Below are 18,097 nucleotides of genomic sequence, written 5' to 3'. Positions count from 1 at the left end.
GCCGAGTTGATGGCGTCTAACAACAGAGGGGATTTTCACCCATTTTATCACCGGATCTGGGGATTTACCGGACAACGCCTTGACAAACACAACCTCATTATCTCATTTGTGACGTAATCCTTGCTCGATATAATCATGATGCAATGGTTTTCCTCAGAGATTATCGTTAACCCTCCTGCCACCACCTCTCAAGTCCTTAAAGATAACTTAACTTGTTATCAAACTAGTTGTTTTTTATTCACCCACAAAAACGTGTCACAATCGAACCAATTTCTTGAATCTAATTAATGCAATTAACTAGTTAAAATGTAGGCCTATGTGTGTAGTTTAATGTCAATATAGTTGTTCTACAAAGGACCAAATATTGGCCGACGTATAAAGGTCGGTAATTTTTTTTAGGCAACTCCACCCCCCCCCCCCCCTCCGGCAACATTTTTTATCCGGCCCCCACTCTACCTCCGAAAATTACAAGTGCCCCTTCCCCCCGAAAGAAAAATCTGAAAGAAACACTAAGGTCACTATTTGCACCTTGAATGTAAAAGACCGTAAAAAAAATATTTGAGACATTCCAATCGTGACCAAGTTGATGTACCTGTACACATATAGACATGTATACTCTTTCTTATCTCTTACATACACAACATAATCTTAGCCTTTTTATACACTGGGCCGTCTGGCTTGGAAAAACCGGAGAGTGTTTGCGCATTTTGTTTTGTCAGATTCTTACACAGTGTCCTTTTGATACCTAGCAGAAGATCTGGGACCAAGGTAGACACAATAGGCCTGCAATTACGTTCATCTTTCTCGGACTTTCGGAATTTTAACTGGGTATCTGTCTTTGGAATTTGCCAGTTTCTAACTTCGTTAAATTTTTTCAAATATCTACTTGTTTCGGAAAATCCCCTGTAATTTTACTTTTATATCACCTTAAATTGCCATATATATATATATATATATATATATATATATATATATATATATATATATATATATATATATATATATATATATATATATATATATATATTGTAACAACATGAATTCTTTGTTGTTGTGGGTTAGTTTTCACACAGGAATACAAGCAATAGTGGCAACTTCAAATGATGACTTTATTTACACTATATACAGTGAGAATGATAAATCCATGGTTATTCATGGTAAATCCATATTAGAAGATACTCAACAAGTACAGTCACAGTCACGACTCCAAGTCATGGAGACATCTTACATTCACTGCCACAGTTCAAGTCCCAAGTCCTAGCACACAACACCCGTTCACCTTTTTCTCTCCCTTTTATACGGTCCATTCTCTCCCCTTACGTACATGAGCGATCTCACCCAAAAACATGAAAAAACACATGACGATCGCTCAGACAGTCCTTCCGCTAGCCAGGTACTCTTCATTCATGCAAAACACAATATAATAAAGATACATAATTATACAGTCTGTGACATATATATATATATATATATATATATATATATATATATATATATATATATATATATATATATATATATTGAATTAAAAGCGACTGAACTGTTGGGTCTATTGTGTCTTCAGTGTTGGGCTAAAGAAATATTACAGATAAATCTTGAAGGAAATTTGTGTGGGTCACACGTCTGGTGAGATCGATTAAAAAATCTGATCGAACTCTTTTATTAAGTTTTATCGAAAGGGAATCGAATTCCTGCGAAGAATGCACGCAGCTACATTCATTCACGCCCCCCATTCATGGCCCCCGACTTGTAGAGTCCTACTTTACCTAGCACCCCCCCCCCCCCCCCCCCTTTAGGCTCGGTGCCTCTAGACACGAGATCAGCTTTACTCCCATTTAATCGTCAGGTTTTGGAGTAATTTGTAGCGCCACCGTCAACATCAAGTCGCCTGGCCGCGGGACGATGGCATGCGCTGGGACGGGGTTAAATTAACTAAGGGACAGTTCAGATCGTAGGGGGTTTGGTGGTACCAAAGGAGGTGAAGGAGTGGGCTACAACAGTAGATAGTGGGTAGTGTTTGGTACATTGCCTCGTGATTACTGTGGTCAGTTGATGATTGCACTGGTCAGTAGTTGACTCTGTGGTCAGGATATTGACTGCTGACGTCAGTTTGTTGAGTGATGTGGTCAGTTTAAATAGTGATGTAGTCAATGTATTGACTGTCGTAGTACGTTTAAATGCTGTTCACGTTGATTCCTCACGACCTATATCTGATATATAGGTAAAAGATATTTCAATAGAGCAAGCGGCTTAAGGAAACTCTGTGCTTAAACTTAAGGTCATCGACCCTGTACCTAATTTGGGACACTCCCTAATACGGCAACAGTTCGATTTTTTAGACACCAGAAGTAGTTGTATTATCGCATATTTAATCACGTAAATGTATTTTACATTATATATATATATATATATATATATATATATATATATATATATATATATATATATATATATATATATATATATATATATATATATATATATACATATATATATATATATACATATATATATATATATATATATATATATATATATATATATATATATATATATATATATATATATATATATATATATATATATATATATATATATATATATATATATATATCGCTGTGGTAATAAAAGCTGATAAACTGGAACTACTTCGCTGTCTAATGGTAGCTACGTATCTACCGCACTACTTAAAACAAACACTTCAACCTTAGGCCGAACCGTTAAGATAAACAACAGCTTCCTATAGGTCTAATATTAGCTGCACCAGAATTAGAACACAATGTTCTAAATTTGTCTTGTTTCAAATACTGTTTTTTTTTGTTCCCACCACACACACACACACACACACACACACACAGACAGACACACACACAGACGGAGAGCCCCACTAAACGTGTACTAAACAAACATCAGGCAGACACCACGCTGACGAGGCGATGACGAGAGCAGACAGACACATCTTCAGAACTCGCGACAGTAACGGTGCCAGACCAGGTTTAAGATCTCTCCGATAACCGTCAATTGTTTTTCTGTCACTTCACTTGCTACCTGTGTAATCAATGCTTGAGGCCTACTCGCTCTACAGCTGCACCTCTATACATACGTATATATATATATATATATATATATATATATATATATATATATATATATATATATATATATATATATATATATATATATATATATATATACATATAATGTACGTATTTGTATGTTTACATGTATATAAATACATGTATATAATGTATTTGTACATATGTACGTGCGTACGCATATATATATATATATATATATATATATATATATATATATATATATATATATATATATATATATATATATATTCCTCTGGGTAAGCATATTTTTAAAGGTGTTTATTAAAAAAAAAAGACAACAGTTTTATCAGCCAGCACAAGTGGTAGATCACCCTACTATCCGAATGATGAAGAAACCAGTCTATTTACTAAGCCCATTTCTTCCCCGACCCCGCTGAGATATCGCCGGGCCAATAAGAAAGTCCCTTATCGAACACCCGATAAGCGTTCGATCTGGTGCGTTAGGCTGAACACTCTCTCATGTACTACCTGGGACGTGGTGTATAAATAAAGCTGACGATCACACATAGGTAGTTGTATCGGCTGTCACACCTAGCTGGTGTGTCTAGTGTGGTGTACTACACTCTCTGGGGCTGCGATTTGCTGCAAGTTCTTGACAAAACCAGAGCTGTGTATTTCTAAGTGTGGTCTCCACTGGCCCCCACCTGATCGGGGAGATTGTACAGCTGTCTGGGTGAGGGGGGAGGGGTGGGAGTCAATCTCCTGTAGATCAGGGATCAATCGCGGTAAATAGTGTACCGCGTCAAGGTCGGGAAAAACCTAAAAAGTTCAGCAGTAAAAAAATCTAGACTGTATTGTAACACAGTCTGGCACTGTGTAGGTGTAAGACTCCAACACTCGACGGGTTTTTTAAATCTTGAAAGCTTGGCACTAGTTTGTATTAGCACGGAATATATTTACACATTCGCGGCCAATTTCTTTATGGTGGAAAGGCGATTGTGTTGGAAGAAAACTCGTGTACTATTTGACAGCCAAATACAGATAGTACATCATGTTGATTTGAATATCGATTGAACTACCTAACTCTTTAAAATGCAACTGTAAAACATTATTTATGTCTTTTAATGTTAATTGCCAGTGTTTCTAAAGCGTATCGTCTTCTTAATAAGTTCTATAGATTTTTAATAAATTAGAGCAAAACTTTACTTTCCCATAGATCTTTATACAAATACTGGACGGGTTACTGACCGGTGGAAACTGAGCCATTTAAATTAATTTAACTCCAGTCCATTCAAACGTTTTTACGGGACTGTTCCATAGCCTTTCATAGCTCGTATAGACTGTAAAGTGACGTCAGCACTTGTGTATGTATGTAAGCAAACATAAGGCTATAAATGGCTTAACACACTGACTTGAATACAACTTCAAGCTTCCTTCTCTGTATATGTATGCGCTTACATGCGCATATATATATATATATATATATATATATATATATATATATATATATATATATATATATATATATATATATATATATATATATATATATATATATATAATGAGTGTCTTATCCATTGTCACATCTAACCTAAGAAGGTAAATATTTAACCACGCTCTCTGAATTAGCTATGTAGTCTGACATGGTGAATCAGATTGCCTAAATTCTAGTCACCCTTAAAATCCTCCAACGCCCCCTCCCCATCCCCTTCTCGTGCAATGCCCATATACCTTAACACGACTTAAAGCCCCACAAGTCAGATAAGTATTAGCTGATCTATGCATGTTTAGACGATTGATTTTTCGATAAGTACTGGCGAAATTTTTCTCGGAAAAAGTAAAAAAAGAACAGCATTTCTTGGAAGTATATTTTTTTCTTTTACTTTTCCCTACTTTATTAGCCGGAGTATTATCAACACGTTGACCTCTCTTGATTCAGACCAGGCTTAAGTAAGAACAGACAGACATTCCAGTCCCATAGATAATAGTTTCCTAAAAAAAAAAAGTAGCTCTAGTGAAATATTCCGCATGCTCATGTCATGAAGGAAAATAGCATCTCGCTAAGCAAGGATTGTGTTTACGGCATGTTGTCTAGCGGCTAAAAATGTGCGCGGACGTCAAAGGGGGAGATTATTTAATAAACTTAATGCCTGGCATAAACTGTTTATAAGCAGGAGACCAAGGGGCGCTTTAATTGCATGCTACAGATAGTTGAGGCCACAGGTTAGCTGAGATTAAATGGTTAAAGTTGCATGGTTGAAATAAAAATAGTTAAGAACACGGGTTAGTAATGGTTCACAAGTTAAAATAGCACGTTAAAGATAGTTTATGTTACATGCTGGTAGCAAGAAGTTTTAGTTTTTAAATTAAAAAAAAATTGTATGCGCTATGTAACTGTTCACTAAGCACACGTTGAATGGAATTCAAATTGTAGGTTCAGTAATAAAAATATAGTTTATTGCATTTGTAACTCTATCTTTTAACATTTGTATCTATATATTGAATGGCTACATCTTTTGGAAGATAGTTTGAAACAAAACATCACCCACGGAACTGAGGACAATAGTTTTGACATTTGGACAACAGGACCGCCTTTGTTGAAGTGTGGTGGTTGTACCGTCCGATCTTCAATGAAAGCTGGTCTAGGAATAGATGTAAAATCTGATTGCGACAATTCTTTTTTAATTCAACTCCTGGCATTGATTAGATTAAATTACTATGTAGAGCTTTCCCTAGAATTTGTTATTTTAATGCCTGTGATGCACTTTTTTTTCTGTCTCTGACAAACTACCGTAGGCTTGGCCCGATTGATAAGTTAACGGAAATAATTAACTACGAAAATCGATAGCCAATAAGAAAAAGGGAGAGCCAGAGAGCAAGGACTTAATAAGCAATGATGTGCATGTGGGTTGGCTCGTCAGGAAGCCCTAATCTAGGTGGGCTTTGGGGGTTGCCCTAATTTTGATGGGCTTTAGGGGTTGCCCTCTGGTGGGTGGGGTGCGTGGGCTCTGCGGGTAGCCCTAATTTTTGTTGGGTATTGCGGGTAGCCCTAATTTTTTTTGGGTTTTGCCGGTAGCCCTAATTTTTGTTGGGTTTTGCAGGTAGCCCTCAGGTGGGTGGGTTCTGTGGGTAGCCCTCAGGTGGTTGGGTTCTGTGGGTAGCCCTCTGGGTTCTGTGGGTAGCCCTCAGGTGGGTGGGTTATGCGGGTAGCCCTCAGGTGGTTGGGTTCTGGGGGTAGCTCGCATGTGTGTTGGATCAACAGGTAGTCATGTTAGGTAGCTCTGCGAGTAGCCTGACACGGAGAGCCATGGGCCAGACGGCTCACGAGCCGCTGATCTTATCCCCGGCATATTTCGCGACGCAAGGTTAAGCGATCGATCGAGTAAACAGCTCACGGGGATGGAGGGGGCGGGGGAGGGATGGCATTTTAATCAAATATTTACAAATTATTCTTTTGTCCCAGTGGAGCCACTCAGATGCACCAACAACAATATTTACCGTAATATTTCACAACACAAGCAAACTAGTCTCCAAAAACGATCGCAAGTCTTCCAAAAATATGTCTTTATCTAAAGAGAAGTGCTGTTTACGCTAGAGTGTGTCGAGAGTGCCCCCACCCCCCCCCACCCCCACCCCTCGTACCTACCACGTGATCTTAGATCGATTTATTTTTTTACTAAGGTGTGACATTTTTACAGTACAATAAGCTGTCGCAATGGGCTTGTCACGGGGACAAAATAAATGATTGACTGTTTTTTTTTTATAAGCCGCCCATAGATAGCCCACCAGTTTCTTAGTATTGAGACCCGTCACACGAACTATGACTAAACGTTTTTTTACACGGGTGCTCTTTTAAAACTGAAATTACGGTTTTTTAAAAATAAATATCAAAAGACAATATTTTTAGAATATAAATTCAGGATGGTGTGAATTTTTTGAATATTTCTACCGATTTTTCACAAGTTTTCTATTTGTTGATGTCGTTTACTCAAGTACTTTAAGTCTACAGTACGGTCAAGTACACTACTTTTTCGGCACTTAGAGGGGAGAAAACCCAAGTGATTGGGCCGACATCAAGAGTTACCGGTCGTAAACCTCTCGTACCTTTCCTTTTGTTTTTCACGCCCAAACACGGCCAGACCCTGCCCGAATAAGGTCACCGCCTCTGTCTATCCGACACTGTTGCTGAAACAACGGCAGCCCCACGTCATAAACCGCGCCCTCTCGAGGAGGGGGCCTGGTGTTAATTTATGCCAGGACAATCTACAATTCTGCTCTCCAGCTCCGTTCGTGTTTACAATATGGACATAAGACACGTGGAGTTTTTTGATTGGCTCGTAAAAAAAAATTCAATGAGATGACTTGTCCGTGCATGATCTTCTAGGTCTCCTCGATAAAAAAAAAATGCGGGATTCGTCGTAAAAAAACATTGAAGGGATCTAATTTTTGAAAATCTTTAACATTGGTCAATTGGATGCTGAAAACTGTTGCACTGGCAGTGGGTTTCTACGATGGAACATGACTGATGTGTGAGTACACGATGGAACATGACTGATGTGTGAGTACACGATGGAACATGACTGATGTGTGAGTACACGATGGAACATGACTGATGTGTGAGTACACGATGGAACATGACTGATGTGTGAGTACACGATGGAACATGACTGATGTGTGAGTACACGATGGAACATGACTGATGTGTGAGTACACGATGGAACATGACTGATGTGTGAGTACACGATGGAACATGACTGATGTGTGAGTACACGATGGAACATGACTGATGTGTGAGTGCACGATGGAACATGACTGATGTGAGAGTGCACGATGGAACATGACTGATGTGTGAGTACACGATGGAACATGGCTGATGTGTGAGTGCACGATGGAACATGACTGATGTGAGATCGCACGATGGAACATGACTGATGTGAGAACATATTATGGAACATGACTGATGTGAGAACGCATGATGGAACATGACTGATGTGTGAGCGCCGGTGACGTTGAAATACATGCGTTCGCTAGTGTTCGATCCCCCCAAAAAAATCAGTACAAGTACAAGATATTACGGTTCTGTCCCCGCGTCTATGTAGTGAAGGGTGTATATAAACTGTTACCCAATTGACTTTGTGAAGGGTGTCATTAAATTGTTGACCATCTAACTCCCCCCCTCCTCCTCCCCCCCCCCTCCTTACATACATGAATAATACCGGAGAATCTCGCCATTTTTTGTTAAACGTAGTTAAACCCGAGTTAAACGGAGGTGGAAAGACAAAATAAGTGGTTTTTCTATTAGCGGCTATGACCGGAGCAGGTTGGGCCGCGATGGTGAGGTTGGGGGGGGGGGGGGGGGGGCCGACGGCAAACATATTTTCAAACCACTGCGCCCCCCCCCCCCCCTTCTAACGAAAACATTTTCTCACAGCTGACTTGTAGTTAAATCCCCTAAACCACCGGGCATTTCTCAACCCCGCCGTTATGGTTTAGCTGGTGGTTACGCTCGCCCGTCTTGAGGACTCAAACAACTGCAAGGCAGCGTGTCCACATTGTATTGACTGTTATCTTAACACACCCCCCCCCCCCCCCTCCTGGTCAGTTGATGCTTGTTTTCCCAGATTCACAAACGTTGTGAAGCAAGAACCCATGTTCGCGTAAAAAAAGAATCTACTAAGTTTTAAATATTTCAAATTTTGATATTGTACATTTTATTTTGAAAAAGTGTATCCTTAAATTTGACAAAGAAATCCGGAAAATACAATTCTACAACACAAGTTTTTAAAAATCTGATTATAATGTAATTACTGATGAATTAGAAACTGTATTCAAATGTAACAATCTTTGTAGAAACGGCGCACCAAAACTAAAATCATTTATCGGCGTAGGCTGATACTAAAGCGTTGAACATCAAACAACATTAGACTACCGGTCAATTAAAGGCCTAAGTGGGGGACTATAAATCCCCATATATAGGACGGCAACATGTAAACCAGAGTTGAATACAGCTCCAGACTCATGGTTAATGGGGACATTGGTCATTCGCTGGGTGAAACTCGATAGCGTTACACTCTCGGAGAGAAAATCCCGTCCAGTTATTCCATAATAAATGGCTGGTAATTCCAGTTGTAAAAATGGCTTTTGTCCGCTGTGAATTCCAACTGACCAGTGGTCAACGAAAAAAAGCGAAACTCGACTCTGCATGCAAAGCCAGGGGCGTTTCCATAGGGAGGGGAGGGAGGGGGAGCCGGACTGGCGTTGTCCTTTTGGCTTTGATATTCCCCAATTCACCGGGGCGCTGCCCACATCCATTCAAACCCGCCAGACACCGTAACGCCGCGCCTGATTTACACTGTTGCGCACCAAGTGATTTATTGGGAATTCCCAACTCGATTACGCACTCGACGGTTTCTGGTAACTGGCGGTGAATGGCCCTCCTTCATGGTGGGTGTCGGGGGCGAGTATCGCGTGACCCTGACGGGCCACTTTTGAAGATCAGCGTGGTGTCACGTAGGGGATGCTGTCACGCCAATGATGCTGTCACGCCAATGATCCCATTCACACCCTTGCTCTCATTAATCGCAAAATACATGTCGTGTGTTCCCCCGCTAGATTTGGTATTTAAATGAGTCGCACCTCTTCCCCCATCACTGTGAATTATTTCCTTTGTGCCCAACTGGCTTCGAATTCCGGCTATTTTGTGCCGTGTGTGGCGTAGTTTAACCTTTAACCTCAAAGCGTGAAGAGAAATTAAGCAGATATAAAACACTTTACACAATGAAGCAACATTTTTTTTCTTTAGCTGTAGCCCCCTTCCCCCCCCCCCCCCACTCGCACACACACCCACACCCAACACCCACACCTATTTATTATAATTAACCAGACAAGTTACACATATTTGAAACTCGGTCAGTAGCAAAAAAAAAAAAAAACTAATTGTTTACTTCTAACATCCCCCCCCACACACACACCACCACCCCAGAATTATCGGAACTTTGTACTTCTGGTGAAGCCAGTATTGTCTACTCTGATACCTGACAGCCGGGTCTGGCATAGAATTTTTAATGCCGGGATAAGGATTACGGTGCCGGTGGTAAAAGCTTTCTTAGAATCCGCGAGAGTTTTATAGACATTTTAAAGCTTACCCGAAACTAGGTGGACACAAGGTTTCTGGGTGTGTGGACGTGTGTGTGTGTGTGAGAGAGAGAGAGTGTGTGTGACAGAGAGAGTGTGTGTGAGTGAGTTTAATGGATACAAAAAATTAGGCAGAAAAATACAACAAGTATTAACCGATCCTGATGGCTTTTTTCGTGAGCTAAATGTGAAGGTCAAGGTTGGTGCCGTTACTATGGTGATGGTTTGACTGAAATCAGAACAAGTCTGACCAGTTTGCAAGTAGTTTCAAGTAAACAGAGAAATAACTCTGGTTTATAAATCACATAACGTCGCAATAAACGTAACGGATTACTTCTGCATATACTCTTCGTTTATTTTAAGACTTTTGAAACGTGTTAATTATCCCAGGACAATTCGCTGGTCGAATAAAAAAATTAATTCAACTCAAGCCAACAATGGCTAATGTCGAGTGCACAATCTGGATGTATACAGGGAAACGATTGGCATAGCAAAGTCTTCCACACGACTAAGGGGCGCTACCTGTTGTTTATGTTTAGCTAAGCACACAATAAAAAACTCGTCATTAAAACTTTACGTTTAAAAAAACTTAACTGCTGCAGTTTAAAACAACATAAAACTTTACCTGTCTGAAGTATCCTTATTAGTTTTCACCGAAAGAAAAGTTTAGAAACCGTTCTGTAAAACTTGAAATCTTGTACGGAAAACATCAATTATAATTAATTAATTAAATAATTAAGTAGCCAAGCTTTCGTTTCTCCGTAGCTCCGTGAGTGCTTGCTAGCAAATGGGAAACGAATCCACACAACGGCTGTGGGTCATTGCTTTAAAAATAAACCTCACTGCTCAGCTGATGTCATAGCTATATTTACCTGACCCGCTTCAGGTATTTATCACCTGGCTCTAATTAGCAGTGACTGACAACCGTTGTTAATTAGGACGATTCAATATTCTGTACATTTTTAAAAATGATAACAGGCTTCATTTGTCCACATTATTTTCAGAGAGTGTAATGACGCTTTTTGTTATAATACACATCAGCATATTATACACGTATGATTTGATACACTATATATATATATATATATATATATATATATATATATATATATATATATATATATATATATATATATATATATATATATATATATATATATATATATATATATATATATATATATATATATATATATATATATATAGCTTATGTACTATAACCTATATACACATATGCGAGAGATAGACTTTTACTTAGCTTATAATTAATAATACCTATATATTATAAGCCTACGTACGTAGCACACAAATACACACACACACACACATACATATATATATATATATATATATATATATATATATATATATATATATATATATATATATATATATATGGTTGGCTAGTTAGTAGGTACTTTCTAGAGGTGGGTAAAGCAAGCCATGTTATGTTGGACCTTCAGAACTGATGAATTGATAGCGTTCGATTGTGAATGGTCTGTCCTATCTCATGCCTTTGATGTTATCTGTCAATATTAGGTCAAGAGGCAATAAGGTCAAACATGTATGTGATGCTTGAACTGTGTCCTGGATATATATGTCTCTATGTGCCTGTATGTGTAAGTGTGTTTCTGTATGTGCCTGTATATGTAAGTGTGTTTCCCGAGGTATATGTGCATGTATGTGTGTGTTTCCTAAGTCTATATGTGTCTATACATGGCCTTGTGAGTGTCTGTATGTGTGTTTCCTGTGTCTATATGTGCATGTATGTGTGTGTTTCCTGAGTCTATATGTGTCTATAAATGGACTGAACTTGTGTGTGTCTGTATGTTTGTGTATGTGTGTGTTTCCTGTGTCTCCCTCTGTCTATATGTGTAAATGTGTTTGTTTCTTTATTCGCTATATATCTGTGTCTCCAGTATAATCTCCCTCTCTCTCTCTCTCTCTCTCTCTCTCTCTCTTGAGATTGTTCATCTATCTTACCCCAGTGGTTGAGACCCTATAGCTTTCTACAGCTCAACTGTGAGATAAACAAACGACAGTAGTTGTTTCCAGTCGAAAAAATAAGCGCAGCACTATTTTCGTGTGTACAATACTTATATACACACCTTTAATGTTTCGAGTATGATTATAGTCTCAATAATATACTTTGGCATTATACTAATCTGCATGCCCGCATACGTTTTGCATGCAGATATTAATCATCTCAGATAGGCCTAATGTGTTTACAGGCAGATATCAATCATTTGTTACGTGTTTAGCATGCAGATATTAACTGAATCGGATACATGTGTTTAGATGGCAGATACTAATCGACTCAGATACTGTGTTTACCTGGCAGATATCAAACCGTTCAGATACTTGTGCGAACATGCAAGCAAACAAACGCCCCAAAGTCTATTGTCGGGCTAAACGGGCCGTCTATAGCTTGAATACGTTATTGTAGTTAATCAAGCGCATCAAAGCTGGTCGTAGACTGAATGGTGCTCTAGATAATGGGCCCTATCTGCGTGTCTGTGTAGGGTGGTCGCCCCAACTCAACCAAATAAAATCTTGAGTTCTTTCCTTTAAGGAAACCTTAAACATCGATTATCGAAAAAAAAAATTATGAAGATTATGTGTGGTGCTTATACAATAGCTGGTTTAATTCACCTTTACAAGTTGTATTTATATGAAACTGTTTGGTTAGTGTTAAACTAATGTTGATACACTTTAATCTATTCAAGTAAAAATTAAAAACTAAGAAAAATGGTCCTTAAAAAATATATTGATAGGTTTATAACACCATGACGTAATTTAAACCAGTGTGCCTGTTGATAAATCACCCATTTAAACAGTACCTGTGTGATAATCACCAGATGATTTATAAAATCTACATTTTCCCCGTTAAGTCATGAAGAGTTATTGATGCCATCCTCGCTTCTCTCCCTTACAGGCATCCTCCAGTTCATCTCCCACAACAACAGCCTCTTGATATCCAGCGCCGATTCGCATCAGCTCATCTGTATGAATAAGGAATCCCAACTCTACCTAGTACACAGGGTAAGTGCTGCCTCATCCATACACTACTTCTACATGGTAGTCTACCCTTCCTCATTCTTACATTACTTCTACATGGTAGTCTACCCTTCCTCATCCTTACATTACTTCTACATGGTAGTCTACCCTTCCTCATTCTTACATTACATCTACATGGTAGTCTACCCTTCCTCATCCTTACATTACTTCTTGCCCAAAGTAGGTGTCCGGTCTTTAGTGATAACCTCTTACTTTAACCCAGTTTAGTTTTCTAATCCTAACTTTAACTCTGTCCCTTTTTTTCACCATAGATTTTAAAATACCTACTTTTAGTGCAGTATATAACTATCTGCTACCAACAATCTTATTTCTAACACTTTTACAGTTTGTAGAAATCTGAACTTTTTTTTTTACCTTCAATAGAAAGAGTTTAACGACAACAAAGAGTGCTACATCCACGAGAGCAACAACGATGCCGAGGGTTCTGCGAGTGCCACCTACGAGTTCACGCTCTACCGGACCCCCCACCGGCACCTGTACCTAGGCATCGACTGCCAGGCCCTGCTAGGGTCTGAGACCAACAGCACCGAGAAGACGACACGCTTCATCACGGAGCCGGCCAACAAAGCACTCATCCGGCATCCCCCAGAGCCGGAGGACAATACCACGCACAAGTGTATCCCCCAGAAAGAGATAGACAGGAAGCTGCGTCTAAAAAAGGAGAAAAAGTTCAAAGCTAAGGTGTGTCGAAATTTAATTCGCCTGGCGAAGAACGTCACTGAATCCTTGACCAGATGCAGACTCAAATGTGCTCAGACCAAGAACTGCATGTGCCCGATACTTGAAAGGATGTTGGCCTCCCCCAATGACACACAAGTAGATTGTCTGGCGAGCAAGATTAAAAAATGGGTTGTGAAGCGAGGTAAAACACCAAACATGAGAGTAATTAAGCGAGTAGCCCGGCGGCTACTTCCTGGCTATTCACGTATAGCCCGGCGCATGCGCTCTGAGTGGAAGAAGAAACATTCACCACAAACAGCCACAAACAAACAAATAAACAAACAAATAAACAAACCAACCAGCAAACCTCGAGGAGTGATCAAAATAAATAAACTGCTAAGAAACCATACAGCAGAACTGTCGGCTGACAAGCCGGACAAACTTAAGGACGATTTTATCAAAGGTATTAAAAAACTGTTGGATACAAAGTCGAAACGGAGACAAAGACAGCGAAAGAGGAAGGTCCACAAAAGGCGACGCCACAACAAGAATCGTTCCAGGAGAAGAGAACAACGTTTAGCACAGAAGGAACTGCCGGCACGGCTGGAGCGGGATGCCAGACACCCTCAGCTGTCCGCTCCCCCGGGCTAAGGCTCGCCTGACACTGTGTCATTGTTCCCATTACGACAGCTGAGCAAGCTATGTCATTGTTCCCATTACGACAGCTTAGCAAGCTATGTCATTTCTTTAGTTTCTGGAAGCAAACAGTTTATCGGCGACTCCTCTGGCAGAGGTTCTTCAGGTGAGGGGAGGAAAAAAACTTACCACGTTCAAATCTTACCGCTCGCCACTTCCCTGCTCACCTGCACGCTGGACCAGAGTGAGTACTGCTTCAGAAAAAAACACGTGTAAACAACGGAACTCTCCACATGTGCTCTACTGATCTCAGCCAACCGTCACGTGCCCAGTGTGGAGGAAACCCCGCTCACACACCATCCGATGGAACAACAGCATTTTGAATGAACTCACCAGCCTCAGACGTGTGACATGGGCGGGTGACGTCACTCGTGTATATTCGGTGGATGACGTCACGCGGGTAAATTGGGTGGATGACATCACACGTGTTAATCGTGTGAATGACGTCACAGGTGTTGATCGTGTGAATGACGTCACATGTGTAATTAGCTGGATGACGTGTAGCAGCTGACCATTAGGCCAGTCAGTGACATGAGTGTGTTGACGTCTGATGCGTTGATTAGGAGGACCGTGGTCAGATATGTAAATTAAGTGGATGACGTCACACGTGTGAACCGAGGTGTGTAGATCAGATATGTACATTAAGTGTGACGTCAGATGTAAATTAGATGAAAAACTTCCGACTTTGTAAATTAGAACAGTCACGAACTATGTTATGTGTGTGTGTTCTTAAAACAAAAAATCATCCCAAATGACATATAGACACATGTCCATCATCCCAAATGACATATAGACACATGTCCATCTTCCTATTTGACATATATAGACATTTAGCACTGTTTTCATATAGCAATAGACACACTATGAGTATATCAAACTATATATGTATGACCTTGAGTACCTTACCAGCAGAATTGATGTTGAATCAAACTAAAACTAGAGACCGACATTTGGGTAAATTGCGACCCTAACATTGGGGACTTTCGCGTGTGTATTATGTACATTCAATCAAGTATTACTTTGATGATATCAAATATGTTATGTACAAATTGTTTTGTTTGCTTTGTGTAAAGAGGGAGGGGGGTATATTTTAGTATATACTGAGTGACATTAGTCTATGTGCCGATATAAGTGCACGAATGGATTTGGTTTTTTAATCTAGAGGTGGGGTGATACGTAGGTGGTCATAAGCAGAGTGTTGAATTTAGATAAGGTGACACTTAGATGAGCTTAGGCTAGGTGACGCAAATGTGAACTTAGAGTCACAGAGTTGAACATGGTGTCAGGTGACTTGAACAAGGTGACACCAAAACATTCAGTGCACACACAAAGCCATATATATCATCCGTAATGTTTTTAAATATCCAGTCGAATACTGCCCTCCATATTTAATCCTTGTATTGAGATGTTATAAAGCTTTATAAAAATCAATCGTATTCTGGTATCGTTATGTGTTTGAAATCGATCAACAACAGCGTCTAGCATCGATTTAGATAAAATAGAAACCAGTCCCAAAATCCCCAAGCATTAGCTAATTTTTAATTAGTTAAACCCTCCCTACTTAGCAATTTACAGATAACATCATAAGTAAGGGGTTTTTTTTTTTTTTAAAAAGGTGTGCAATGATTTTTTTTTCTCAGAAAATCATTTTGAGAATCGAAATGTTTAATTACTTGACCTATTGCTGTCAAAGGTCAAGGAGCTCAGTTTAAAGTACTCAAATGTTACGAAATTTGTTTGCACTGTTACAGAAATTTTCAAAGTGATGTGTTACAATCACGTGACCAGCCGTGCTCATGTTTATTGCCATGTTTCGATCTTCAGTCTTCGTCGAGTGTAATATGAGTAAACATAGGATTGTAGTAAGGAAAAACTGTAATGAATATTTTTTTTTCGTTGCTCTCATAATTACAGTTGCTGTTGACGTTACTGTTTGATTTGTAAGTATATAATATTAATAAAAAAATTGATAAACACGTTTACCTAGTTGTGATTTGTATTGTTACAGTTTTTAGCCTAGATCTTCTGTAAGAAAGACAATTTTTTAAAGTAAACAAAATGGTTTGTAAGCCAGAGAGGGACAGAATGAAATACATCTTAATTCTTCAGTAACAGCCGTAATCGATACCAGAGAGGGGCAGTATGAAATACATCTCAATTCTTCAGTAACAGCCGTAATCGATACCAAGTGTCATAAATGGCAACCTCGATACCCTGCGAGACGCCAAGAGGACAAAGCTGAAACATTATCTATTTGATCGCTGGGTAGTTAACCATAGGCCAAACCGTGGATCGATTAGGGTCAAGTCAATGGATCAGTTGTTTCACCCCGTCTGTATCGCTTGTCGTGTGTTGGGACACGTTGTTTTGTTTAGCCTACTTGTGGGTCGGTTCTTACACGGCTTGACATGGTTACATACAGCCGGTCTTACATACAGACGGCCTTACATACAGACGGCCTTACATACAGCCGGTCTTACATACACCCGGTATTACATACACCCCGTCTTACATATCAACGACCTTTCATACAGCCGGCCTTACATATAGCTTGTCTTACATACAGCCAGTCTTACATATAGCTTGCTTTACATACAGCCGGTCTTACATACAGCCGGCCTTACATACAGCGCTCTTACATACAGCTGGCATACAGCGCCCTTACGTACAGGCGGCCTTACATACAGCCGGCCTCACATATAGCCTGGCTGAAATACCGACGATATGAACATCGACCCAATAGTTCAACTAGCTAAAAGCCATGAACCCAATAACTAGCTGAAGGTTATCTATTCCAGCCTGTTAACCTAAGCCCAAAGTAAAACTACCAGCCTGTTAACCTAAGCCCAAAGTAAAACTACCAGCCTGTTAACCTAAGCCCAAAGTAAAACTACCAGCCTGTTAACCTAAGCCCAAAGTAAAACTACCAGCCTGTTAACCTAAGCCCAAAGTAAAACTACCAGCCTGTTAACCTAAGCCCAAAGTAAAACTACCAGCCTGTTAACCTAAGCCCAAAGTAAAACTACCAACCTGTTAACCTAAGCCCAAAGTAAAACTACCAGCCCAGACGCCCTGACTAGCAAGCCTCACCTCACAGATCAACGTAAGCTTTTCAATAGCTCGATCTATCACCCCAGAGTTAACTGACTCAGGCAAGTATTCAGCACGGTACCGGTGTTTTTGTTGTAGATAATGATCTCAAGTTGTGTGACCCAAGTCTATCGAACCAGGGTTCTAATGTGTGAACAATCTTACACATGAGCGCTCCAAAACGATATAAATATTTATGTATACATATGTATATATATGTATATATATGCATACATACATATATATATATATATATGTATATATATATGTATATATATATATATATATATATATATATATATATATATATATATATATATATATATATATATATATATATATACAAGCTCACGCACGACACGTTATAGCTACCGTTAAAC

The 18,097-nt window shown here is 39.4% G+C and overlaps 2 protein-coding genes across 2 annotated transcripts in view; one reads left to right on the top strand and one right to left on the bottom strand.

Moving 5' to 3' along the window:
* LOC131938281 (calcium uptake protein 3, mitochondrial) overlaps positions 1-10,977 on the bottom strand; it is a 73,091-nt gene extending 62,114 nt beyond the window's left edge. Inside the window, exon 1 of the mRNA XM_059296303.1 lies at positions 10,819-10,977. The gene's annotated coding sequence lies outside the window, so the exon portion shown is untranslated. The remainder of the gene's footprint in view (positions 1-10,818) is intronic.
* LOC131938277 (uncharacterized) overlaps positions 1-16,598 on the top strand; it is a 29,071-nt gene extending 12,473 nt beyond the window's left edge. The window contains exons 3-4 of the mRNA XM_059296245.1: positions 13,129-13,235; positions 13,635-16,598. Of these exons, the coding sequence (XP_059152228.1) occupies positions 13,129-13,235; positions 13,635-14,582 (1,055 nt within the window). The 3' untranslated portion in view covers positions 14,583-16,598. The remainder of the gene's footprint in view (positions 1-13,128; positions 13,236-13,634) is intronic.
* The last annotated feature ends 1,499 nt before the right edge of the window (positions 16,599-18,097 follow it).

Source organism: Physella acuta, unplaced genomic scaffold (genome assembly GCF_028476545.2).
Source record: "Physella acuta isolate Inbredline_101_S28 unplaced genomic scaffold, ASM2847654v3 ptg000017l, whole genome shotgun sequence".
Lineage (NCBI taxonomy): Eukaryota > Metazoa > Mollusca > Gastropoda > Physidae > Physella > Physella acuta.
The sequence above is the reverse complement of the archived record's forward strand: the minus strand, read 5'-3'. Positions and strand labels throughout refer to the sequence as shown.